At 43.5% G+C, this 27,255-nt stretch overlaps 3 protein-coding genes across 10 annotated transcripts in view; 1 reads left to right on the top strand and 2 right to left on the bottom strand.

Moving 5' to 3' along the window:
- Positions 1 to 5,477, bottom strand: part of LOC119465812 (probable lysosomal cobalamin transporter) — a 33,602-nt gene extending 28,125 nt beyond the window's left edge. Inside the window, 2 exon segments of the mRNA XM_037726284.2 lie at positions 2,090 to 2,330; positions 5,183 to 5,477. Coding sequence (XP_037582212.1) covers positions 2,090 to 2,330; positions 5,183 to 5,242 — 301 coding nt within the window. The 5' untranslated portion in view covers positions 5,243 to 5,477.
- Positions 5,478 to 6,079: 602 nt separating this feature from the next.
- LOC119465814 (non-structural maintenance of chromosomes element 1 homolog) lies at positions 6,080 to 16,614 on the top strand. The gene is made up of 5 exons (XM_037726290.2): positions 6,080 to 6,301; positions 7,389 to 7,600; positions 10,787 to 10,933; positions 13,238 to 13,354; positions 16,368 to 16,614. Exons 1-5 carry the CDS (start codon positions 6,187 to 6,189, stop codon positions 16,491 to 16,493), a joined length of 717 nt encoding a protein of 238 aa, XP_037582218.1. The 5' UTR covers positions 6,080 to 6,186; the 3' UTR covers positions 16,494 to 16,614.
- LOC119465813 (ankyrin repeat domain-containing protein 29-like) overlaps positions 16,557 to 27,255 on the bottom strand; it is a 42,331-nt gene continuing 31,632 nt past the window's right edge. For all 8 annotated transcript variants that reach the window (XM_049657655.1, XM_049657654.1, XM_037726288.2 and 5 more), the window contains one exon: positions 16,557 to 25,301. In XM_049657655.1, coding sequence (XP_049513612.1) covers positions 25,188 to 25,301 — 114 coding nt within the window. In that variant the 3' untranslated portion in view covers positions 16,557 to 25,187. The remainder of the gene's footprint in view (positions 25,302 to 27,255) is intronic.

Below are 27,255 nucleotides of genomic sequence, written 5' to 3' on the forward strand. Positions count from 1 at the left end.
TCAATAGCACCTCTCACAGCGAAACTTCCCATAGACCCCGTGCTTTAGGTCACATTGGTGAAAAGTGTGGGGTCCTGATAATTGTAGCATCACCGATCGACAATGAAATTAACTTAACTAAATAAAAAAATTCCATTTCCTAAAGTCACCATGATGAAAATTCAGATTGTGGTTCAGCACACAGGCTATGAGTGCTATAAACCACCTATAATTTTGACCCCCTAGAGGTTGAGAAGAACTGAAAGTTGGACTAGTCGGTACGGGTTCATTTCTGGTGTAATGGCACCACAGAGAGTAATTGCGAGGATGAAAAAAGTAGACCCGTTAGGCACAATTGGAGACAAGCGGCAATTGTGGCCAACGTGACAACTTTTTGGTCCTTGTTTAGTTTCTGTGGCACCACTACACCAGAAATGCACCTGGGGTTCTGTAATGTCCACTCAAAAGCACATGATCGTTTTTCCGTTCTGCCTCCAGCGCAGTGCTGCTGCCAAGTATTAAACCCACAACCCCAGGCTCAGCAGGAGAACGCTGCAGCCATTGAGCTATAGTGGCAGGCACGCCACAAGGCAAAATATATAAGTATATGCACAAATTCCCTGTAAGCAAAACCAAACAAACTACTACACTGCATTTTTCTGTGTAGTAGCACTAAGACATAAAAAATGGCACTCAGTGAAATGAAAAGTAGTCTCTCAAAGTGGTACTAAATTTGTCCCTTTGGCTAGCGTACAAAATGTGCAAGCATACTCGTACTAAGCCAACTGGGACGTAGCACTTACGTGAGAAGTTCAGCCGGCTCAGCAGAAATGGGAACACACAATGCAATTTAGTGCACATGCATGACAATGCAAATGCAAGGCGCATGGCCATGAGTTTTAATCAAATATGTCTTCCAAACATGAACATATGTACACATTGAGCAAAGCCAGAGCCTTGCCTCAACACAAAATTACTTCGCGGAAAGGCCAGATGCCTACTCACAAATACGTTAGTGCAGGCTATATATCCAGGCTATATAATAAGCCTCATATTTACAAAAGAGCCTGAGTCCAGCGGGATAGGTTTTTAGTTTGGCCTAAGCCTGTGCATTGCACATTTATGAGGCAGATGCTGAGAGATAAAATGGATCCGAAGCCCTGCTTAGATTAGACAGGATAACTTATAACAGAGCAAAGGCATCGCTACACCTGCCTACGATCATCCAAAGATCACTCACCTGCCTATCAAAGCACCTATCCCAGGCACGCACATACACCCTCCCACTAAAGATAACATGGTTCACAGAATTACATTTTGTGCAGGCATTAAGCACTAGCACATGCAATTGGCCATTTGTTCTTATTTGAACAAGGCCATTGCTATCATCAGTCATTGTCATAATTAAGCCCAACACTGCAACACATAAAGGCAAACTTAAATATAGGGAACAAACCCACTGCTTTGGTGGTGTGCAGACTTCTAAATGTGACAACTACAAAATAGATAGCCAGTTTACATTTCTTTTAGCTGAGATCTTAAAACATGACAGCCACTCATTCTGTCTAAAGTCCGTGCCCGCATTGAAGCTGCCAAGTTTTTCCAAGGGCAGCTTAGTGGCCAATGCCATGGTGAATGCTGGGAGGGCTTCAAGCCCATGAAGCATTTATCTCAAGGTTATGCCAGTGTTTTGTAAACAAACCAAATAATTATACATTACAATTGCCTTTTGCTATCGTTGAGGCTGTGCCCACATCGGTGACACCTAATTTGCAGCCAAGATTTGCTTGTAGCAAAGACCATTTCGGCTGTAAATTAATCAAGGACAGAAATGAACTTAGGATTCCTTTAAAAAGGCATTAGGTTTAGAATTCGTAATAAATGGACACTGCCAATGGGACAAGGACAGCTTTTTGCCATAAAATAAATGCTCCATGTTGTTAAATCTGAACCCAACAACATGGAGCATGTTCACCGATGCATATACATCACCGATGCAGTCTACAAAAACATACGCCTAGCCTTTACATCGGCAATGCAAAAACAGGTAGCAGCAGTCAGCCACAGCCTGGACTCGAGCAGCAGAGAAGGCTCAAAATCCTGCACAAACCGAAGTAGGCAAGCTGGACTTGCGACTGCAATGCCTTTCGGTAGGATTCATTGGCTGCCCAGGGCTGGAAGGTGCCATCGTCCCCTTTCATGGCAGACACTAGAGAGACATCTGCTGGCACAAGTGCGGCTGCCGCCAGGCTGGCGGCCAGGGAGATTGTGCCACATGCCAGGGCCAGGGGCTCCCGCTCCCGGCGCAGGCTCAGCCGCCACAGGTACACCCAGGACACGCAGAGGCACAGCTGTACACCAGGAGAGAGATGCTGTCTTTAATGAAAGCTGGAGATGTTTGCCTGGCTGACGGCCTGGCATGCTGCTTCAGGCTAGACAAGATAAGGAGTCTGGGCAGAAGTAGGGATGTTGCGGCATGTTTATTACTAGAGGCTTTTCATATTAAAAAGCGAGGTATGTTCTGTATCTATGACACGTCTGCTGCCCTCTTTCCTTCGGAGAGACGGTTTATCAAGAGCCCGTTGCGAGTGCAGCGATGAGCACCTGGAGCATTTTTAGTGTGCTGCACAGTGCATGTTTCTATATATTGGCCATCAGTGTAAGTTGAACAAACAATTGAAAGTTAGCGGCCATAGGCTTTATGGTCTGAAATTGTTCAGTAACTAGCCCAGCATCACGTACTACTCCAGGTGTTGGGTGAAAGTTATGACACACGCTGTAATCAGAAAAAGACACAAACAGCACATACATCAACACACTCAAACTTGGCATGAAGTCTGATTAACAGCTGTAACTCTCAGAAATGTCAGAAGCTCTTTGGCTGCACCAAGTGCACAAACAGTGAGGATTGACTGTCGGGCTAGTTGGTTCATGATCAGATCAAAACAGCACTACCACGTGGGCGGAACGAGACAACAAGGAGCACACAGACAGGGTGCCCTATCTGTGGGCTCTATCTTGTCTTCTCCCGTGTGGTAGCGCTGTATTCATCTACGCACAAGTAGTGTTTCACCACAGGCAAAAGAATGCCCTACAGTTTCAAGTTAGAGTCATGGTACAAATGCAACACAGCCTTTACAGACTGTCTGTATGATAAATGTAGACTGCAGTGACATAAAACATTGTGTAAGTTCTCAGAAACACTGCATGCGAACAACATCAGTGAGTCTATCAACTGAAGTTTGCATTTAAAGTACTAGTTGGTGTGTGCCACGTTGAGCCAGATGTGGTGAAGGCGTGCTTGGTCATGTTTAGAAGCTCAGTCCTCGCAGGATGTTGAACTCACAAGATGGGTCAGGCACATGTATATAAACTCAACACAGTGTGGTGGTAATGAATTCTGCGCTGAAAAGCAATTCCAACATGATGTGGCTGTCTTCTGGTTAAATTGATAGCTTGTTTCCACACAAATTGTTTACAAATGGGACATTTCTCGTGACTGAAGGGGCTGCCGCAATTGCTCCACAACTGAAATCATCTACAACAAACCGGGTCTCTTTTGTAGCTAGGTCAGCAATGTCATGCTCTGCTGGGCACTTCAGCCCACAGTGCAAATATAGGAGACATGGCTGAACAGAGCTACAGAAGGAAAGAAACCACTGCCACTAGTTCATTTTGCTTTCTAGAAAGACAGCTTGAGAATGTATCAGCCACCTTCAGGATCCCGCTGGCTTGATGCTTGTACATGTGAAAAACCACAACGGAAAATTTGAAGAACAGTCATTCGGGTAGGCCAATATAAGCAGATATACTTTTAGGGTCAAATTATTACATGTTTTAAAAGCGTTGAAGATGTTAGTATGTAGTTTAGGCTGATAAATGTGCCTCATAAATTTGACTTCCATGCCTGTGATGGAGCACTCAAAGCATGGCAGTTGAAGTGACTGTACTGTGACCCATGAAATGTTGTCCGCAAAGTCATGATTTTGGCAATGAAGTAACAAATGCTCTTCCCACATCAAACGAAACCTGCTCACTCAGCCTTTTTTTACCTTTAGTGTTAATTCACTGTTAATGAAACAATAGAAACACTGTCTAAAGTTAAATATAATTTTAAAATATGTTCTGGCCCCAACACAGGAAAACACTGCCGCGGCCCTGTGCTCTACTGGACTGCCAGCCGCTCACAACTCTTGATATGCATTTACCAGATATCCTGTTATACCAGCCAGGGTTTTCAGCTTAATGCTTACAAAGTAATTGGATCACTAAGCGATGAATAAAAGTTCATGAATTTAATGAACTTTTGGCTAACACTCCCAGGGTTAATTCCAGTAGTAAAAACATAAATAGCCCAGAAAGTGGATGGGAAAACTGCGCCGCGGTAGCTTAATTGGTAAGAGCATCGCACGCGTAACGCGAAGACGTGATCGTTCACCACCTGCGGCAAGTTTTTCATCCGCTTTCATTTCCACCAATTTATCATTTCTTTAATCGAATTACTAAGTACAAGTAATTTCCCCAATATTGTTAAATTGTCCTTGGTGTCTATGTTTGTTGGCTTCTTATGATATGATTACTAAAAATCTGGCCCCTCGGTTCCCTTTCTTCTCGTTCATGAATTTCCCTGAAAACACGGGGAATGCAGGAGATGGAAATTCAAGACGATGAGAACAAGGTGAGAGCAGGAGTCAACGTCTCGACAAGTGGATCTTGTCTTTTTCAAGGCGACATCATTGAATTTCATAAGCTTCGCTTTAGACTAGCAGAGATAGGTCTTAATGCTGAACACAAGGCGATCTTGCGGTGAATAGAGCACATGAATTTCTAGACTTGTTCCTGGTTTGGCGTGGATGATGTCACGCATTTAATATCTTGATCTGTCACCAAGGTCCTCCCCATGCCGTTGACAGCAGACTTTAACTATACGCAAGCATTATATTGCAGACTGCCCACTGATCGGCAATGGCATTACTTTGAAACGATCTATTTTTGTGTTTGAATGAGTATATACGAACAATGTAATGCGGTATATCCCACAATAGAAAGCTTATCTGGTTTCGGGACGGGCCTACAATCGCGATCGAGCGCGACGCACATAGGAATCGCACTGCAGCAGAGCGACGTATATGCTTCTTCCGAGAGATGACACACTAGAACATCTGTGCGTCATCTACCGAGTGCCGAAACGTCAATAACTCACCAGACAAGCAGCGCCGAAAGGTGCCCATACTGCCAAGAGAACATCGTCGGGGACCGCCATGCGCGTCTTCACCAAAACAAGGAGCGACGCTACGGTCCCTCCACGACGGTCTCAAGAGCTCTAGGCGAAAGCCTGGTAACGTCTGCGGTGGGCAACACCTCCGTCAACACTGCGTGTGCGACCAGAGAAAGTACGACAAGCAGCAGAACGGGCACAACCGCTACAACAGCTATCAGAAACCTCTGGAGGCGATAGCGAGTGCGAAGGTTCGATGGAGCAGACAAGCGAGCAGCAGGGGTATGTCACGTGGTTTTATTTACCACCTCCGAGATTTCAAACGTGAGCTATGGAAATCTTGGAGGCTATGTTCGGCTGAAAAAAAAAAAAAAGTTTTTTTCAACCTCCTTGGTTTCTGTGCGCTTCTCGCTTTCGCGAGTCCCAAGGTTTTTCCCCGAGTGTACGTAAACATGTGGGACTTTCGACTTCGGGTGCAGTTAGCCCGCTTGTCTATGCGCGCTGCCTTTCTTGTCGTCGGTGGTAAAGGCGGACCGTATATCTGCACAACGTTATCCCGTTCTGTTTTTGTTAATATGCTTAGAACGCAGCCCCGAAGCCCAACAGATATCCGACCAAGGTGGTTGTAAAGATATATTGATGCGACCATTAGAGTGTAGCATTAAATGCACTCTACAGACAGTGTGCCCACTTTAGGGCGCGTGTCATTGTGCCACCAATAATCGTCGTATGCAAGATATATGATATTTGTTTGAGGACAAGATCGATCAGTGTCAAAGGAAGAAACAAAGCACACAACCGTACACAAGCGGATCAATGCTCTAGCAAATCTGGCAACCACGCTGGCAACCCGTCGAACAGCCAATAGCCAATCCGCGGCCAATTCGAGCACTTTGCGCATGTTTTCGCGCAAGGCGCGTTGTTTGCTGTCAACGTGATTCTGTGTTGATTGTTCGAAGCGAGCTTTCGCTTTTCTCCCGCAGTTCGCTATGACTGTTTACGGGGACCTGCACCGTACTTTCGTCCAGGTTATGCTGTCACGGAAGCTTATGCCTCTGACTGAATTTCAGGAGTTGGTCCGGCACTGCCACATTGAGCACGACGGTAAGAATCTATCGCGGGCTTCGAAGCCGTCCTGGTTGTACCGCTTTTGCCATACGCGGTGTTTGCCTCAAGCGTTCATATCAGCTGGTAAAGCTGCTGTTCGACCAAACTTTGACGTAACTCTCCAAGAGTGCCTCCGCCTTTATGACACAAGTGAAAACTCACGAACTTTACAAATCTGAAAATCAGCTTTAAAACATGACAACGCAGTCCGTAAACTGCACCTGATTTATTTGCTATACTGTATACATAGATTTTGTCCGCTTTAGATGCTCTAGGATTACGTTTACAGAACTGCGATATCTGTTCTTGTTGCACAATTGCAAATTTGTAAACTCTGTGCTTTTATTTATTTTTTTTTTCAACTTTCCAATGTTCTGTAATTTATGGGAAAAAAATTTGAGGTCGTCAGTTAAAATTTTGCTTGCTAAAACGCTACAGGCAGCATTTCTACATACTTCGTGTATTTAAATAGGGATAGCGAATTCGCCCTGAGCTAAAGCTTCCCTTACAGGGGCAACGTGCTCAGAGAGGTTTAGTAGTGAAGGCCAACTTATGTAGAGATTTCTTCTGTTGAGCTCTAGGAAAGTTCCAACCCTCAGCCCGTTCAGGCGGGGTGGGAAGTGGGCTGGAGGCAGAGTACAAGAATGCTTGTGTGCCAAGCTTTGGATGGGTGCTGTTCAAATTAATGCCACAAATCAACTAGCCAAGGCTGGCTTATGCATTTGCCTTTGTTTCTTTATGAAGTGGTTCAGTCCCTGCCTAAGCTCTCCTTCGTGAGAAAACAGAATGTATGCATGACATAAAATGAGTTCACATTGTTACTGCTACGTTACATAGACTAGTTGTTTGCTAGTGCTGTGAAACATTAAAGCAGTTGTCCGGAGTGCAATAAGTAGACAGAGACCAACGTTCGTAGTCTCTCTATGTATGTAGTTGTACGTATGTTGTAGTGTACACAATAACACTGCAAACGATTTGCGCATTGTTGCAGTCAATGCAGTGTTTCACTGAACTTAACTTACTTTCTTGTGAACGAAAATTAATCTTCCCGGTAACAACGATTCTCTGTGATTTTTTTTTTCAGTTCCATGCATTGCAGTCACCAACCCACAAGCACTCGCCAAGTTTGTGTCTGTTGTCAACAACAAATTATCTCCATTTCACATGCGCATCAAAGGCGGCGTGAGTGAAGAAGATGGCTCGCATTTCTACGCTCTCGTAAACATGAGGGATGACACGCTGTCAAAGTGTGCCACGAAGTTCTCTGGCATAGAGATGAAATTCTTCAAGAAACTGGTGAGTTTGAAAGCGTGCACCTCTGTGTTCTGGTGCCTGGCGCGACGGTTGTGGGTTAAATTTCTGACTGCTGCAGCTGTGATCCAATGAAGATCTGTCATAGAAATGCTCATTAAACTGAGATTTGGCCAGTCCCCTTCTCCCGTAGTTTGCATACTATGGAATGCCTGCGTTTGAAAGGATGTTCCACATGTCTCAAACTCTTAAAAAAAAAAAAAAACTTTGGGACGTATCTTGTCCCCAAGCACTTGTTTGCATTTCCTTTTTTTGCAAACTCTGCAGCTCGGCACTTTCCTGTCGAGAATGCTATGTCACACTGTGACCTGGAAGTACCAAGCGTGCAGCGTTAGAGACAGGAGAGGAACTCAAGATACATGACGATTATTGTTTGGGGACAAGGTAAGGCCAAAAAAAGGGTGCAAACATTTTGTAGAGTGCATCATAGCTGTAAGTGGCACTCGCTAACTCTCCGAAGGTTAGATCCAGAACACATACCGAAAAACCCAACAAGGTGGATAGGAAGAAAAGGGGGAGAGGGCGCTAATGCTTCAGCTTAATAGTAGTTCGTTGCGTGCATTATGTGGAAGATGTGGGTTCAGCAGCTAGCTCCCTCTGGCAGCAGATTGTTGTTTCGTTGACTTTCATTTTCTTTTACCGTATCATTTATGCATTTCAATAATGTAGAACAGGTAATGTCCCCTCTACTTTCCCGGGCTTCATTGTCTGCTGGTTATGTGGTTGTAATTAACAAAAATCAAGACCCTCAGTTTTCTGTATTGATTTTTACTTAGTATTTCAGCAAGTCCATTTTGAAGGATAACACAGCTCAAAGGAACACAGACACAAAAGGAAGAAAGAAACCGTGGCACAGTGCTGTCTCTCAAGTGACTTTATTATAAGGGAAATGGAGGACTGGAAGGTCAACTTTTGAACCGACCAGCCAATTTTAACATAACTTGGCAGGATATTTTCTCTTGTCATTAGAACAAATAGTAAATTTCATTACCCTAACACAAAAAACGTTATGAATGTCCCATTAACAAAATGAACTTGTCACCTAGGAAAAGTATTATTTGAACTATTATAAAGCAAATATTTAGAGTAAATATCTTCTGGGTGCCCTATATTGCAAAATAGCAGCAGCCGCTTACAAATTTATATCTTTTTCTGTTGAAATCGCATCACTTGAAAACGTAAGTCTTCTTGTTTTTCTTGTTTGCTTCTTACTGTGATCCAGAAATGTGTACATTTTTTCTTGATAGACGCAATTTAGACATTCAAGATGTCCATAGTCTTGTTCCTGACAAATTTTCAGCATAAGAACAATCTTGCTAACAGTTTTCATCTTCGGAGTTTTGAAACAATAGTTTTCTTAAAATTGCAAATTGGCCAAAACGTGAGAACTGAGAAAAATCGCTTCAAAGATTTCAAAACATGCCAGTTTGTTCTCCGAGTGACAGGGCTTAATCGAATGCCTCTGTTGCATATGTTAGATCCTCTCCTTCAACTTGATGCTGCACAGTGGCAATTGTTTCTGTATTGCAGTGCTTTTTCACATCACAAATATTTTCCGCATTGAAGACGTTATGGCGGACGTAATCTACCACAGCGCCGACCACCTGCCAATAACAATGAATCAGCAGAAAAATTTGAAGCAATACGAAGATGACCGGCGCCGACGATAACAAAAACATGGCTGTGCACAAAACCTTGCACGTGGGAGAAATGAAATGTCACGAGTTGCATTTCCACCAATCGAAGCTTCAAGCAGGCGATCCGAGCTTCATATGTTTAGGAATCCAAAACGAAGAAAATTACAAAATGCACTTTTTCATGTCATGTCGTCATTTTTTTCTTCCTTTTTGTGCCTGTTCGCTTGCACTGTGTTATTTGTTCAAAATGAATTCTAGCCAACTTCCCCATCTCGCCATCCTGTTTCAGCAGATGTTATGTTTTTTTTTTCCAATTTGCGGTGGCTGAAGTTAATACAATTGAGGGAAATTGAACTGAAAATATTGCCTCATACGTTTTGGCAGATTAAACGTGATGTGCATTATCGTTTTTATGTCGTGTGCGATATACATACTATGGGGTTGCAGGAAATTTATACACATTGTATTCACAGACTATGCATATACACACAAAGAGTCAACATGGCTGGCTAAACATTCACGCGCAAGGATGTGCCCTAGATCGTCTTCCTTCATTGCTCCGTAATAATGCGCTAACATTATCAGAATGTTTGCGCACCTAGAATGTTGCAGCCATGTGTAGATGGATGGGCCTGTATTGTCAGGGTGTGCAGTTGTGGGTGAGGACCGATTACTGGAGTACATTATTGAACTTGTGTGGTCATGTCACGGTAATCCAGAATCTACAATAATGCCTCTATGAATAGGGAACAGTGTGGTGGCATCTTCGTTCTATACGCTGACCGCATTGTTGCCATCGGCTCCACCAAGTTGTGGTGCCTTGACTCGGAGGCCACATGTTCACCCAGTAAAAGAGTTCCCTTTTAAATTGGTTGTTCACCTGCCTGCCTTGCTTGCCAGGTCTTATCACTAACGTGTGATGATATGTTCTTGCTGAACGGTTACCTGGCGACGGACCCATGATGGCAACGTATCCTTCTTGAGAAAAGCTGGCTGCTAAAATGCACAAATATTCTTTTTTGCTCTAGTGTTGAAGTCACCACTATTCTAGTTGGCATTAAGAGGGAGAAATGAAGCTGGGCAGGCTATCTAATGTATAGGGCAGATAACCAGAGGTCTGTTAGAGTTGCAGGATGGGTGCCAAGAGAAGGGAAGTGCAACCGACGACAACAGACATGTAGGTGGTGTAATGAAATTGGGAAATTTGCAGGCATGTGATGGGGGTCAGCTGGCGCAAGACGGGTAATCGGAGGTAGCTGGCAGAGGCCTTTGTCCTGCAGTTGACATAAATAGGCTGATAACTGATGATGCTACCAAAGCGCTATCCTTTGCTTAGTGCATGGTACATACACATTGCTTTGAACTGGTAAATGTGTGGTGCCTCGAGTCAAAGTTTATTTTTAAATAATACTATATCGCTTTGTTTACCACAGGCCACCAAGAGGATTGATTCGGTTGGTGTACAGGGTTGGCCTTGCAAAAATTTGTCTGTACTGCTATCTCTGCCGTTCTGATTCTATGGTACAACTTGCAGGTGGTGACGATTGCAGAGTCCAACAGTGGGCACATAACCTCAACAGCAGCACTCAACATGGTCTACGATGATAATGACACGGGCCTTCAGATAAGGACAGCTCAAAGTCTTGTTGATCAGATGGTCGAACTTGGTTGTCTGATAGTGGTAAGTGCCAGACTTACAGAACCTGTGTCATATTCTGCAGTTAAGATGACTGGAAGCGAATTGGAACAGGTGGACTACTGATGTCAGGGACAAGCCTTTTGATAGTGCTCCTTGCACCACTCACTCAATTCTGCTACAAAAATAGCAATAACAATGTTAAAATGCATTGCAGTACATACCGTATTTATTTGATTATAAGGCGGGGGTGTGCAGTTGGGGGATCCAAGAAAAAGAACTTAAGTATGCACAAATATAAGGCAATATAAATCAGCCGATAAATTATAGACTCAGTGGGAATTGCCCGAAATACCAAATAATCAGAAGACCCCGGAGTAGTCGGAATAATTGGTGTGGGCTATACATGAATTTTGTCTTCAGGTGCGACTTCACAGCAGTGCAAATTGCACCTTGTAGTGTTGCTTCACAGTAGCACGTGCTGCGCTACCATGCTACAATTTGCGCTGCCATGTAACAGTTGGATCGCTGGAAATGTGGCAGCAGCTGCTGCCATATTGAAACAGCAACTGAATCTAGTATCAGCCTCGCATATAAAGGTGGGGGGTGACTTCAAGGCTAAGGATTCTGGGAAAACCTCATCTTATATTTGAATAAATATGGTGTGCTTGCTATCGGAGCACTACTGAAAGGGCCTGTTTATTTGCGCTGATGCGATTCTGTGCATTAAGTGTGGCCTCAGGCAAGGGCAGTCTTCGTGTGGCAAATAACTGTGGCCTTTGCCCGTAGGCACGTTTGGCACCTTGATAGGCCCATTTTTGGTTTTACAGGTTATGACATTGCATGCTTTTCTTCCAACACTGGTTATGCAAGCTCTTTAACACACGCTGCTTCACCAGGGGAATGCTGAAATATCGATGGCTGGCTTGTTCCGAACGTGACCACATTGCCTAAAACATTGTAATGGCTGCTTAAGTAAAGCCTTCTTACAATAAAGCCTTGATAGAAAGTCTCGATTCACCAATAACACATGTTTAATTGTTTACTCACAGATATCACAACAAATAAGCAAGGATAAACAAAATTGCACTACTATATTGAAGCTGATGCATACTGACTGCGTACACTGTCATCTTTTCTCCAAATTTTTTTGTGTGCCAGTGCTGATCACGTTTCACATAAGTGTACAACCCTGCACAGGTCTCACATTTTGATAAAGATGTGTTCTTACTCGATAATAGTGAAGAAATAGCATTTTACATAATTTTTTTGGTTGAGGCTTAGCCATTGCGATGGATGAAAAGCTGTAGGCGTCTTGGCTCTTGGAGGAAGATCTCAATCGTAAGTCCACGCATCCCCATACATACAACAGCACTGCAGCACTAGCCTTTAAATTAAAGCTTTCTTTATGAAACCTTTCTGCTGCTGATTGTGGCTGCAGATGCTGTCTCGTTGAATAGATCATGCACAGTATAGCACGCGTATAACGTATCAGCTTATATAGCCATCTGTACTACCCATACAGGATGCACCAGTGATGCTGTACTCCGCGGAATTAAGCAACAAAACAACAAACAGTACTTAAATATCCTCGCTGCATGAAATATACGCCTTCAAGTGCATAATTCCTTTATTAAAGCGAAGCTTTCTATGCCTTTTTCTTTGAGGTTTGGTGTATGTGCTCGATCGGTTTCTGCTGAGTAATCACGGAGATGGTGAAATTTGGCCAAGCCCAGAGATGGTATAATCAAAACTGGGTCGCTCCCAGAGGCTGTGCAGCTGCGCGAGTCGCGTGGGTTGCTTTGTGGGGGCCTTCATGTCTTGCCAGGCAGGCACTTAATCGCTGTGCTGCGAAATGCAGTGCTGAAGATGAACCTTTAATGCGTATTACTGTGGCATCAAATGAGAAAAAACTTATGTAGTGGGAAAAGAATGCATAGAATTCCTTGTGCATACTTGGGTGTAAAGATAAAATTGTGCCTTTTTGCATACCATTTAATTGAAATGCTTCATGAAAGCTTCACTTAACATTGATTCCGACAAACGCGTTGGATCTGTCATATTTTTATTCTTCTACGGTAATGGTAAAAAACTCCATGGCCAGAAACCTTGGTAATTGTAATAAACTATAAGTGTCCGTTGAACCGATGGTGCTGTCTGGTTTCTGTTGTGCGAACTGCCCACTTGAAAGTGTCTATAGTGCTCAACTAAACTTGTAAAAGCAAGCTTGTTGGTGTTGTAATAGCCTAGTTAATTTACTACAGGTTTATCGGTGCCTTTTGTTCAATTTTACAGCACTTCACATGTTTGCAGGAGCATAATGGTGTGGGGCATTTTGTTCTTTGTTAGGAGGAAGGCAACATATCCTTGAGTCCACTGACACTCCTTGAAATGGAGCCCTACCTCCGAGAACAGCTCGGCGAAGGCCTTCCAACTTGCCACGTGTGCAAGCAGATGTGCATTAAGGCAAGTGCTCCCCCTCTGTCAAAAATTTTTTTAGAGGGCTTCACATTTTCTATAGTCCGTCACAACTCAACATTACAGTGGCTAACATACCACTGTCTAACTCAAATAGTATTTTTATACACTAAAGCCCTGCTATAATGAAATTGAAGGCCGAGCTACGCTTCATTATAACCATTATACAGTGTGGACCGCTTATAACGTAAGTCGCCGGAGTCACAAATATCTGCACTATAAGCGGTACCGCACTATAACCAAAACAACTATTTTCAAGCTCTGCACGTATGCAAAACATGTAGACCAAAAATGTAGACACGCTTGTACTATCACGCGCACATCGCGATGTAGCCGGTGCTCTTCAAGCTCGACAGCTTTGCACCAAGTCAAAGCAAAACAACTGTTTGCCGCAACCGCTGCGAAAAAAACCGTGACACTTATCGACGCGATTATGAACGGCGACATTGCGGTGCTGAAGGCACGCGCCCGACGCACGCACCGAGTCTGGGCGAATTAACTACCATTCGCTGCAACACCTGCAGTAGAAACCGCGGTCGCTATCTATGCTATCATCGATGGCGACTACGCAGTTTTGTAGGCACGCAGCCGACGCGTGTACCGACTAAAAACGAAACTACTATTCGCCGCAACCGCTGCGGAGAAAACCGCGGCCGCTATCGACACGATCGTGGATGACTACGCAGTTACGAAAGCCCGCGGTGTTATGCGCAGCGGTAAACGCAAGAATACAGGCTTTAAAGACACAAATAGACTCGAAGCGTTCCGGCGTTGCTGTCATTCACGTACGTTTTCAACTGATGACTGTGGCGATGCGGACTCCGCCGCTTCGTTTCAGTTGGACGCTAGCGCCGTTCTTGCTCTTTTGTGTCGCACATTTGCGGCGCTCCTCGAGCTCCAAAAGTAGTCCGAATTAACGACAGTTTGATTGCACTGAATAATGCACATGCCTAGCGAGAGCACGCACCTTGTTGAGAAGCGTGCTGGCTGCCGCCCTTGTCGGCGAGATTTTCCCGCGGAAGCTGCATTATAACCGGTATTTCGTCTCACGCGGCTTCACTGTAAGGCGGTATGCGTATACATGGAGTGCTATGGGAAAATTAACGGGGGTCTGAAAAGACCGTACTATATCCGGTCCTGCACTATAACCGGTTACGTTATAAGTGGTCTATACTGTACTAGCAGTAGGAATACTAATTGGAATAATGCATGGCCAACAAAATTTTAAATTTGCTTCATAATATCCGATAATTCGTTACATTGAAGCTTGAGTGTATTTGTTACATGCTGATATCTCCAACAAAGTTTTTACATTTACTGTGTCATATTTGACAATTACGCATTGTTAAAAAATGTGCAGGCTTTTTGCACCGATCTGCCATGTTGGAAAACAACACACGAGAAAAACCGACAGCCAATAAGCTTTGTCGTGTCATCTGTTGTATAAGAATAAAACTCAACATCAAATTTTAGTTTAACCAATTTCTGATAGATGTAAGATGATAGATGGCACAACCAGTCTGGGTGTTTCACGTACATGAATTACAGTGCAGTCCACTTATAACGATACGACATATAACGATATATTGGTTATAACGATCAGTCGACTTAAAAGTATCAACTTGTGCATTAGAGCTATGAGAAAAAACAAACATATATAATGATATATTATTCACCGCATATCGGATATAACGATGAAAATTTTGCTTCTGGGCAGCGTTTTTCATGCAGAATAATCGTGAAATTTGCGTTCCTAAGTTGCCTTTAACCGAGACGGGGCAAAAGTTTGCCTACGCGAGTTCGTACCTGCCGCCATTACTGCGCGCCGATTGCGAAAGCCATGGAGAGCATCGCAAGCTGACGCAGCGTGCACAAGATGGCGCCAGCTGCTTCGTGTCCGCGTCGCCGGTGGTCGTGCAAGCGTCCAGATACGGTGGCTAACGGGTAGTCCAAAGAAAGAGGAGGAGGAGGGGAGGATGAAGAAAGCGATAAGCGATGCGCGGCCTGCGCTCCTTTATAATCTGCCTCTCTCAGCGAGCATGATAATGTGTGGTGGAAGCAGCGGGAGGTGCGCCGAGAAAGCGCACAGCGGGGTCTGTTGAGACGAAGCTGAGAATTTTGCAGGACTTGAAGTACAAGCTCACGCAGTCAATGATATCGACGATTACGAAAACCGGGAGCGCCACGATCATAAAGGCAAGAAGCAGTGGCCATGCCGATCAACGGAAAAGGCGGGCTTTGTGTGCCAGGATGAAACCTCTATGGGTGAAACAAACACGGTGGAAGCCACTGACATTATCGAACTCTGGGAGCACGTCGCTACCAACGATGAAATAGGTGGTGCTTCGATGGAGGAGTTTTTGAGTGCAGATAGTGCTGCCTCGGTGAACAGACCTCCGACGGGGCGATCGTTGTCGCAACAGACGCGGCATTGTGTGACGGAAGTGACGACAGCAGTGGCATTGACGACGAGATTGACAATGGCTCGTCTTTGACACCGACCCCGATGCTCAACCAAAGTGCAATGTTGTCGCTCGAGTCACTCATTAATTTCATGCACGGTAAATTATAACATCCAGTGTTGGCACAGCAACTGGACGTGATGCACACGGCGATTGTGATTCCGAAATTTCGCAAAAGCGCAGATTTCTATTTCGGCGCTCCTAACGATTGAGACGCTATCTATAGGTATAAATAAACATTTTATTTTTCACAGCCTTCTTACTATAACGTCGATTTTTTATCGCAAGTGGCAAATTTGGTTTCGGGACTGCAAAGCTATATTCAGCATCTTTTTGACGGCAGTCCAGATATAACGATGATCGGTTATAACGATCGGATTTTTCATTCTTCTTGATATTGTTATAAGTGGACTGCACAGTATTTGAGGGTTTTGAGCTTTGACCCGTGACACCAAAAGACTATTCTGTGCACACCTAATCAAAAGTGAATTTCATGTAATTCTTGTCACTATCACAACACGTCTCTGTTTCTGTTGCAGGGCGAGCTGTGTCCCAACCCCAACTGCCCCGTCAAGCTCCACAGTCACTGTGCATCGCAGATCTTTCGTAAAAGATCAACCGTGTCCGGAAGCTGTCCAAGCTGCGACGAATCGTGGGAATTGTAGTCAAAAGAATGTCAGGACATAGAAGTTGCAAGAAGACACAACTTCATATTGATGTACATGTATTTATTTAATAAAACTTGACAGGATAAGTAACCTGTACATGATGAGACAAAGAAAGAAATGACTGTGTCCACTTCAAGTGCAAAGTGCCTGCATGAAAATTGGATGCGAACAGCAGGTTTCTTTTCTTCCAGCGAAAAATTACTTAACAGAAACATTCTTATTCTGCCGCATTGCCTGTCTTGCAATGCCGGCATCATTGAAAAGATCTGAAATTAGGTTCCAACATCATTTCATGCACCGAACATCTCGTGACCAACTGTTTTCAAGACGGCGTTGATTGGTTCACTCGCAAGCCACTGCATGGTCCTACCCATTCAAGACAAAAGTGGAGTGCCATGAAAATAAGTCTTAATATCGTAGCACAAAGATGCATGTTTAATCACAGAGTATACGTCTATATTATCAAACTAAGTGCATCAGTATGCAAGAGTTAAAATCTGCTGTACTGTTCATTCAGTACTCGTCAGAGCCATGTGCTGTTTCACAAGTCGCAAGTGAGGTGACAGCATCTTGGTGTAGGCTAGTTGAGTTAGCGAAGGGTCAACTAAAGTAGTGTAATGTAGATGAGGGCAATTAAGGAACTGTGTGCCTCAGAACAAGCGATGGCAAACCATACATTTTTTTTAATGCCGATTGTGGTTTGTTGCCAACGATAGTAGGTTTTTGGCAGCTTTTGTTGAGAAATTCAAAGCCCTGGGTATAAAATTTTGCTTCCAAAGGCCAGTAGTATTTCATTTTCTCACTTAAATGCAGCAAATTTCATTCATGTCTGTTTGGCAGCTGTCTAATGAGATCTTTTCTGCGTTTTGCATGTATATGGGTATGCAAATTGCCAAGCTGGGGAGCGCGTGTACAGATGTGGCGAGATTTTGCGTGACACGTGACTTTCAGCGTGATATAATGAAGACGGTAGGTCTGTTCGATTCGTCGGCACCACCTGAACTAGTTTACGAAGTGCTGCACTCTAATCATTAATTTTAGTGGTTCAGTAATGGTGTCCTCTTGAAGCATGCTGTTTGTTTCAAAAGATGCAGGGGCGTTTCACGACTTCGCTGTACCCTCTCTTCGCTCGGTGCCGACTTGGTGCAGATTTACAGGTGCATAGCAGCAGCACAGCAAACAACCCAGCACGCGGGTCCAAGCACTGTTAAAATCCCGCTTACGTGTGTCTTCTGTGTCACAGACACAGCAGGTATGATTGGCTTCCGAGGCATAAATACACCCTGCGCTTCAAGGGTGTATTTATGCCTCAGAAGCCGATCATACCTGTGGTTCGGGACCCTCAAACTTAAGCACTCGGAGCACATTAGTCGGATAAAACATAACACTTGCACTGCGTCTGCACCTTGGCATTCGTTTCAAGTGTCTCGTTACGCATGCACCGCAGAAATCGAGCAGCACAATTTTCAAACTTATCATGCACTGCCGTGAGCTCGTTCAGAGTGGTGCACGCAAATCGAACAGACTTAGTGCCAACTACATTGCAAATAACAATAAATGAGTCAAGTTCCGGCAGTGTGGCAAACAACCTGCCAACACAACATGCTCAAGGAGTTGTAATTAATAACAATAAACCTTCACAGATGTGTGCAAGCCCAAGCAATTCATACATCAAAAACAGCGAGGTGCACACAGTTCTCACACCCTTCAGAAATCCTGGCGGTCTGCTGCCCGTGGTCTACCCAAGACTTGCTAACACACATTCTGAGTGTCGATGCCACTCAAAATGTGCGGATTTTACTGCAACGGAGTGGTGGCTCCATCTGCCACGGTTACGGTGAACACTGTATTTTCACCACAGTAGTGACAGATGGCACTAATGTTCCGTTGCTGCAGCATAAAAGAAATATCTTCAGAGGCGTCACTGCAGACACCCATTCCAGATTTACTGCGGACAAAACTGGTAATTAATGCCTGGAAACATGGTATTAAACAAAACTTGCTGCGAAATGCTACCTCTATGCAAACTTTGAGCGCGAACGAGCGAGCGGCTTAGCAGGAGCAGGCGCATGTACCTAGCACTCTCAATTATTGCAACAGTCAATACAGTGCGGCTGTGTATTTTCGATATCGACCACACCGCCAAACCTTGATGCCATTTCAAAGCTCCCCTACACATCTTTGCTGCAAAAACCCTTTAGATAAGGCCTTAAGCATCAAGAACAGCTCCCCATTTTTTTTTTTTTTCGTGGCTAGTGTGCTCTGAGTACTCCTGCCACTGCCTCAGCTATGTGCAGGTAATCAAAACACAGTTATGGTTCTCTACAGTGCAATGGTATTACTATGTGGATGAAGTGACCAGGAATCCCAATTTAGGTGGGACGATTGGAAGGCTTTCAGCAAGCTCAATATTAGGTCTTGGAGCCACATTCTGTTTGCTCCCAGCACTCCATAGCGTGCCTCAGTTTCGTCAAGTAACACTATCATAGCATAACAAAAGGATAGGCAGGTTTTAAATTAACACAACATGCGACATACAACAAAACGTGACAACACATTCAACAGGGTAATCGGAAAAATTGTAAACAATACTTCTCCACGGCTGGCACTCTGGAAGTGATGTACGCCGCATTCTGTACAACGTACGGCGATTGTGGCACTGCAACTCGGAAGGGTTGCTTCTTAAAACACACACACATAACATATACGCACACGTTTACACTCGCACACTGTAAGAGAATTTGTCCTTTACAGATGTAAAAAACTAGAACAGGGGAGTTTCTGTTTTCATCTGATGTGCCTGAATAGTGACTGTAGTCTTCGACACACAGGTGGGGCTCTTTTCTTCGGCCACATTTGATAAAGTAAGCACAATATCGCTCGAGTCGCCAAGAGTGAGGCACGAAAAAACTTGTGCAAATCTACGCGAGAGTATCTCTGTTCCAAGAAAAATAAGTCGCACGTGAAAGCCACCTGCAAAGATCTCTCGGAGAACAGTACGTGGCAAGGCAAGTTTTTCGCAGGTGTGCGTGAAATATGTACACTTAATGCTGCTGTAGAGCTCCATATTACATGAGGAAGCGTTGCACAGCGTATATAGCACAAAACATACCCAGGGCATTACACAGTATGCAAGTAACTAGTACTGCATTATGCAATGCCAGTATACTTGGCAGTGGCATACCACACAATGCCACTACATCAAAATTTATATTGTTTCAAGAAAATAAGACTATGCAAACAATGCCACTGGCATTTGCAGCATGCCACTGGCATTGTCACTCTGTTTATGCAGACTCGTGTGACCGTTTGGTGTTTGTAGGCAAGCATTACCACTGTTTAAATCTTGTTTACAAAATTTGGATAAGGCAAAATGATCCGCCATGAATTTCTTGCAAGGACAACAGCTTCGGCTCGTGCGGAAAATCATTCTTAGGCAGGCGTAAGTGCTTTGGCGTGACAATATATGCAGGAAAAAATAGCAGTTCTCAAAAGCTTTCGGAGGTCAACTTCCATGACGTAGAGCAGGCTGAAACGTGCACTGTTATTCACGTGCAGTCAACTTGCATTACGTCAACCTCGTCGGGACATGCAGTACCAGTCAGAATTGTGCAATGTTCAATCCAATCAGTGCCTTTGAATTTTGCGCACTCATAGTGCACAGATCGCCTTTGTAAAAGTGGACTGAATCAACCTTCAATACTTGCTCAAAATACCATATCATTTCATGTATAGCTATACAAGGCCTCTGTAAATAGATTTTGGCAGATCAAATCTGATTCTCGTATTATATTTGAGTTCCAATGTTTCATTAGCAAACTGCAATGAAAATAAAGTGGTTATAAACTAATAGTGTATGCTGTCAAAACAATCTTGGCAAAGCTGCGCAGCTGGTAATTGTCAAATGTTTCTCATTAACAGCCTCTGAATGTTGACAGATTAACAGATTATGCAATCACCTGGTGATTAGCGACCACAACGCAGAACCCAGGAGATGGCCTCCAAGATTTTCAGCATGTACAGGTCAGGTTGAGACACCCATGCCAGTTTTCAACATTCCAGGTTCAGTGTCATATTTAGCCAGTGATAATGGCACTTGTGTTTTTCCGGTCTTTCAGCTTTGGTATAAAAAACAATTTTTTTACAAACTTTTTGTAATGCATTCACTCATATTTCAATCTTGAAGTTTTACACAGAGGCTGCAATATATCTGCACTATTTGAAACTAGACATTTTACACGATCCGAAATCACATTGCAGTTGGCCTTCGAGGTTTTGTGTTGACAGCCTTCCCCGCTGTCTAGTTGCTCTTGGGGTAAAGCTCTGATCATCAAACGCAGCTTTTCAGCTGCTCGTCAGTGGTAATCGAAGTAGTAGACCTCTTCGGCCAATGAGAGCACCTCTATGTTTCATGCATACTTGAATAAGGAAGGCAAGAGATAAAACTTAATCGTTTAGTGGCACTTTCAATTGGTCAAGATAATTTTCAGCTTTTGCATTCGTTGAAGAGCACAGTCCCAATCAGTCACCAATATCCATTAAGACATTATAGTCATTGAAAAAGCCTATCTCCTGACTGAAGCATGCTGCACAAGATCATAATCTGTGACCACACTTTGTTATTGAAGTGTATCTGGATAAAGCACACAGACATTTGGCAAGCGATGCAATGTTCATGCCATGCATATTCCACGGATGTTTGCACAGACACCTAATGCACATTCAGGATTTAGTAATGTGTAAGCAACAATATCTTTGTTCACAGTTTCTGCCTGTTTCCAACTTTCTTTTCGGAGTGTTTTTATCACCATAATTGCTCACATTTGGCATGTTAAAGACCTGGCACCCACAATTTGTGCTACGTGATAAATATTGGATCATATTCACAATCCACACCTCTGTTGTGGTGCTGTATGGCCCTTCTAACTTCCAACTAAACTTCTGGTTCTATCACATCTGGATTTCACGTAGAGATGGCATCTTACAGTGCATTTTGCTTGCGACCACATTTGGGTGCAGTAGCTGCTTGCTTCATCCATGGTAAATTAGAAGTCAATTTTGTGTGAGGCAATGCGAAAATGAACAAGTACAGTCGTACCTCAATACAGCGAACACGAATGTAACGAATTATCAGATATAACACAGTAAATCTAAAGTTTGGTTAACCATGTCATTATCTATCAGTGTTCTACTGCAACAACAAATCAAGAATGCAAGATCTGACACAATGAATATTTGCTTGCTCGCATCTCAAAGTTTATATTCTCGCAGTGAAAACTTCAGCTACTCGGAAAGAGCAACTTGAAATGGCACATTCTGGACGAGCATATCCATTTTGGACAATGGCTTGGCTTGGCTGAACTGCAGCCGGCAAGTCAACGTGCCATCCCTTGTGATCACACAGCTTTATATTGACTGCACGACAGTTGTTCATGGTTGACCAAGGTAGTACAAATGTCACCTGCAGTAGTGGGGACAATATTAACGGTGCAAAGCATCCTTGTAATTAGGTGTTGCACATGTGCCATGTATCGGCACGACAAGCCGGATGTAGGCCAATAAAACCGATAGAGAGAGCCTTACGTTGGCCTGTTGGAGGCATCACGTTTGCATTTACTTTGCATAGAGCCAATCGCGATGTTATTTTTTTCCTTGCAAATATCAGTGTGCACGCTTTTAACAAACATTGGATATTACGAAGGAGTTTTTGGAATGTATGAGACTCCATTATGAACAGGTTTGACAGTAAGGGCCTCAGTAATATGGCCAGTGGCGCCACCTGTCACTGCTATCGTGAAGTGCACCTTACATCACCACAAACGACTGCTTACATCTAACTTATTCTGAACAAAGGGACGGGTACCGTACCCATGCATGGTATTATCCAAAATGCGCTAAGAGATTCCACCTTCAAATGAATTTTGGGTGTGTATGAGCCAGCAATTTACAAACTAGATGAGCCATTTATACCTGGCTCCCTTCATTTACACAACATACGGTGCGCCAAGAAAATGTGAATAACGTATGCTGAGAAATTCAGGTTCCAAATTCGCCCCAACTGACCACCAGAAACACAAACCAAACATCCCGAGTGCCCATCGACAACATGTAAGGTACGGTGTTTTTGTATTACTTTGAGTGATCATTTTGTAGTGCCCGATGCATAGTTTGAACAATAGCTACACAACCGTGGATATCATAACGGAGGATCCATAATGTTACTGAGCAGATTTCTTTTTTTGGAAGTACAGTCGGCTATAGAAGTATACAGGTCAGAAGAATTTTGAAAAAATTAAAAGTCTAAATTCACACAGAGCCTGAGTATACAGCCTTGAACTCAAGTTTTAGCTTCGAGTAGTTTTTTCTACCTGCAAGGTGATCTAATAAATTAAAAGCACTGCGCCACCACTGAGCAAATTCACGATTGTCATCAATGCCATGACCTGTAAACATTTGCCAATGACGACGGTTGTTCATGGTTGACCAAGGTAGTACAAGTGTGCACCTACTTATGAATAGAACTAAGGTCTGAATCTGAGCTAGCTGGTAAGGCAACATCTTTGAAGGGAATACATAACGCGAAAGACGGGACAAGCGACAGTCACTTGTAGTGTCTTTTCTGCTGTTCCCTTCAAAGATGTCATTACTAATAGAAGCAGCGTCCATGAAATTCTTTGATAAATGGGACAAGACATAATGAGGAAGCAACATGAGATGTTTGAGCACTTAGTTTTCCAGCAAGCACCGTGCACCCAACATATCAGCAATGCATAGTTTCAATAGCAGTTTAGCTTGCTCGTCAATCGTTGCTTCATTTCTTACTTTTCTATTGCTTTGCTTTGGTGTGCTGTTTAACCTACGTGTGCATTTCCAATGCCAGCTATAGTGAGTTCCGAGAAGAGAGTCATATGTTTGCTGTAAAGTTATTGTTTAGAAATCGAAACTGTATGGCATACAGCACTGTCCAATAAAGTAAGGGGAGTGCAGGCACTTACCGATAAACTGAGCAACATAATATCACTCCAGCTTTCAAGTGCAAATTTCAAGACAGGCCCTTTGTTTTGATGTGAGCAGTTCGTTGAAAAAGCTGTTTTTTGACACTGACACCGTGTTCTCGGAACACAGCTTCGCTTCAATTTGACTGGTTGAACAAACACGCATGAGCACAATTTTAGTTGAACTCTTCTTACACCATGTTTATACACACTGTTCCATGTACTGAGTGAAACACTGAATTATGTGCAGCTGCTTATCGGCAAAAAATTGTCTAGCTGAAAACACGTGCACACCAGTGTTAGTAAAACTTTTTTTTTTTTTTGAGGGGGGGACAAGGTCACTAGGTCGCAGTCTGAAACATTCTTTTAGCGAAAAGTCATCAAGTGGTGGTGATAATGATAACTTTCTCCGAATTTTGTCAATTATGTTTTCAATGAACCTGGACATCTTCCTCTTACTTTTTGAAATGTAGCTTTAAATCACCTTCTGTAGTGGTGACTCAAGGGTCAGAATCTGAGAAATGTGAACTACTCCAATTTTCTAAAACGGTATCAAATCTCAAGAGTGTACTTTGCATATACAACAAGCTTCAATGCACCCAGATAGTTTACTAATAAGGTCTGCAGTACATCTAGACGTAGAGACAAATGGAAGTGCATATAACCCCCTTGAGATAAAATAGGGACATAGGGACAAGGCAGCAACATTAGCCAAAGTCTAAAAAAATTTTACCAGGGCAATTTACTGGTTATTTGCATCACTAAAGAACTTGCTAGAGCTCGGCAAATGCAATCATTGGGGTGACTAAAAGCTCACTAAATTTAGTGGCCTTCTTGCCAAGTTACAAACACTGTTGTACATGCGAGTTCAAATTTCATACTAGGCAATAAGCCAAAACGCTTGCCTGGGTAGGCCTAACGAAACAGTTTAAGAATCCCTACAACCATGTATGCTGAAGTGTTTTGAATACACAGCTGATCTTTCTATAACCATCTTGTGCCATTTCACAGCAGAAGCTGCACTTGCATGGTTGCGACATGTTGAATTGCACGCCATATCAGTTAACAAATAAACAGTGATGTATGATGCTGAAATTACACATAACGAAGAACAATATACGACCACCGTGCTTGGAACACAGTGGTCTTGGAGCAACTTGGAGCAATCTTGGAGCAACATGTAAAACACTACATGCTCAGTATTGTCTGAGCTCAAATGAATGCCGTTTTGTCATGTACAACATGAGAACATCTCTGTAGATATGCTCTGCCGTCTGCCATTTTTGGTCAGCCGAATGGATGCTGCGTGTCACATTCACATCATTGTGACCAATCGGCTAGCAGTCCGGTCTGCCGTGTGGGTCCAGCTTTCCAGTTTCAGCTTGCTAGAGAGAACAACCTTAAACGTAGCAGAAGGCAAACCTCACTTCACGAGCTCCTTCACGAGCTACTACATGACCACCATGCCAACTTCTCAATTCTTCATTGACAGCTTTGATTTCAAAGTGCATTGATGCTTCAGCATGGGAAGATGTACAAGTGTGCCACTGGTACAAGCAACACAACGTGACTGTATTGAGGCAGCCCACCGCCCACGAGCTGCAAAGGTCTTTGCCAGACGAACACGATGGCAAAATAGATGGGCCTGTGGCATAGTTCTCTAGGGTTTTCATTCCAGCCTGGGCACGAGACCGCGTCAGGAGGCGCGCGTTGAGTCTGGAAGGCGACGCGCTGCGATGTGCTGCCTCAGATAGTCGACGATCTGGGTGTTGGAAGCCTCGTGAGCGAGGTCGAGTGGAGTCATGCCATCCTGCAAGCAAAGAACAGTAGGACATTAGTGTATTTACTCGATTCTAACGCACCCTCGATTGCAATGTGCACCTGTTTTCCGTGACCAAAAAAAAAGTGCTTTACAATACCACACACCTCATGCTTTCATACAGAAATACAACTTGCTCTCATGTGTAATAGCAAAGATTTACTCGCAATGCACTAAAGTTGCGATTAATAAAAACAAGTCGCAGTTTCGCCCGAAAGGCGAAGCATTGATTGCGACAGCAAGTTAGTAGACAGCTATACGAAGTAAGGATAGTAGTTTTCTCGCCCGTATAAACTTTTAAACATTCGCTTACTAAGTAAACAAGCATGGTGTCACGTACGCACAAGCAAACTTGAACGCATCTCACTCGATGACAGCGGAAACTCGCTGTCAAAACGCTGGATTAAGAAAGTGTGACAGCAACAGCGAGCGAATTGACCTTTGTGCTGCCTCTCGCTTCAACATGAACTATAAGTGGAACTAAAAGTGGTGAGAACACAGCGCGCGGCGGACTGTGTCCCCGTTGCAGATTGCTTTCAAAATGGGGCCAAGGCAATCGTATCACCAATGTGGATCGTCGCAGAATACGTCCTGCTTTGGTCCACTGAAACCCTTCCGTGTTGATTTGCTGGCGAAAATCCTCTCCCACACACAAGTTTCGGGTGCCCCGAACGCCCATGATGCGGCCCGATTTCCGTCCGTCTCCACACACGTGATCACTTTCCTTTTAAATATGCCATCATGATGAACTTGGCTCGTGCTGATAGAGCAAACGCAGAAAATGGGAAGACTGACTTAAGCGCATAAACTACAACACACGGAGGAAGCTACGGCAGCTAGACTCGAAGCACGTGTGAGGCAGCCAATTTGAAATGCCGATGGCAATATGGTAATGCAGATTTACGGTCGTACTCGATTCTGACGCGCATGCAATTTTTGGACCCGTTTTATCGAATAAAAGTCCGTTAGATTCGACTAAACTAGTAAGTTATGCAAAGTGAATTCCAATGGTGTAATATGGAGCAAGCTTTTGTTGCTCTGCAAGGGTGATTTTATTTCCCACTGCTCAATTCAGAGTGTTGACACATTTTCTAGTGTGTGTTTCGGAATAACTTGCTCCGCATTATATTTATCTTTTTTTTTCTCTCTGCTGTTGAGGTACGAATTCCACCTACTAAAGTGTGTTGCATCATGTCAACTGTGAGTGATAACTTACGCTGTGATCCAGTGTGAAGCATTGTTTCACACTCTACCAGACTTCAATTTGCAAAATTCTAGTGTGTGAACAGAGTGCATTCTTGATAATTAAGATAGCTCGTCTGGCAGGATGAGTGCAATTAACTTTAACGAATGGCAAATATTGCCATTGTTGACCTGGCGAAGGGAGGTAGAGGTGCGACAGGATTAGGCTAAAGATGCCGAAGTTGAGGCTTGCACCTAAGGCACTGGCTCTTACGCCAAGAGGAAGAATTCAAACCCCGAAGCAAATGCTGTGCTATGTGATAACAGGCTGAATGTCAAGGAATTTCTGTTGTCATTTATGTACAAGCTTATTATTAGTAACATTAGATTAAAACAATACTAAAGAAAAACAGTAGCTTAGTTTCAACTGATAAATAATTCTTTCAAAACTCCATTTAATTAATTTTGTGGTAATAGGTTGATTACTAGAAGATAAAGGTCAAACCTCCATTTTCAAATCTTGCACCAAAATTCCGGCGCTAGTATATCAGTGATGTCACAAATTTTGAAATGTTTTTTCGTATTTGGGACACTGTGCCTTATTAAATAATTTTAGAACTTGTTAAGTTCAATCTCTGGCTTTTTTAGTATACCATGTAGTCGTTCCTGTCTTACAAGAAATTAACTAGGCTTGAGCAGATGTCTTCTAACTTCATAACATCACAGTAAGTTGGTGCAGAAAAGGCAGAGTTGCCACTCATCT

Source organism: Dermacentor silvarum, chromosome 10 (assembly GCF_013339745.2).
Source record: "Dermacentor silvarum isolate Dsil-2018 chromosome 10, BIME_Dsil_1.4, whole genome shotgun sequence".
In the NCBI taxonomy this organism is placed as follows: Eukaryota; Metazoa; Arthropoda; class Arachnida; order Ixodida; family Ixodidae; genus Dermacentor; species Dermacentor silvarum.

Bases quoted from the DNA above. Each gene is read 5' to 3' on its own strand.
- LOC119465814 (XM_037726290.2), top strand. From the start codon at position 6,187: ATGACTGTTTACGGGGACCTGCACCGTACTTTCGTCCAGGTTATGCTG. The intron at 6,302-7,388 runs GTAAGAATCTAT...TTTTTTTTTCAG, and splicing joins CTGCCACATTGAGCACGACG to TTCCATGCATTGCAGTCACC. The intron at 13,355-16,367 runs GCAAGTGCTCCC...TTTCTGTTGCAG, and splicing joins GCAAGCAGATGTGCATTAAG to GGCGAGCTGTGTCCCAACCC.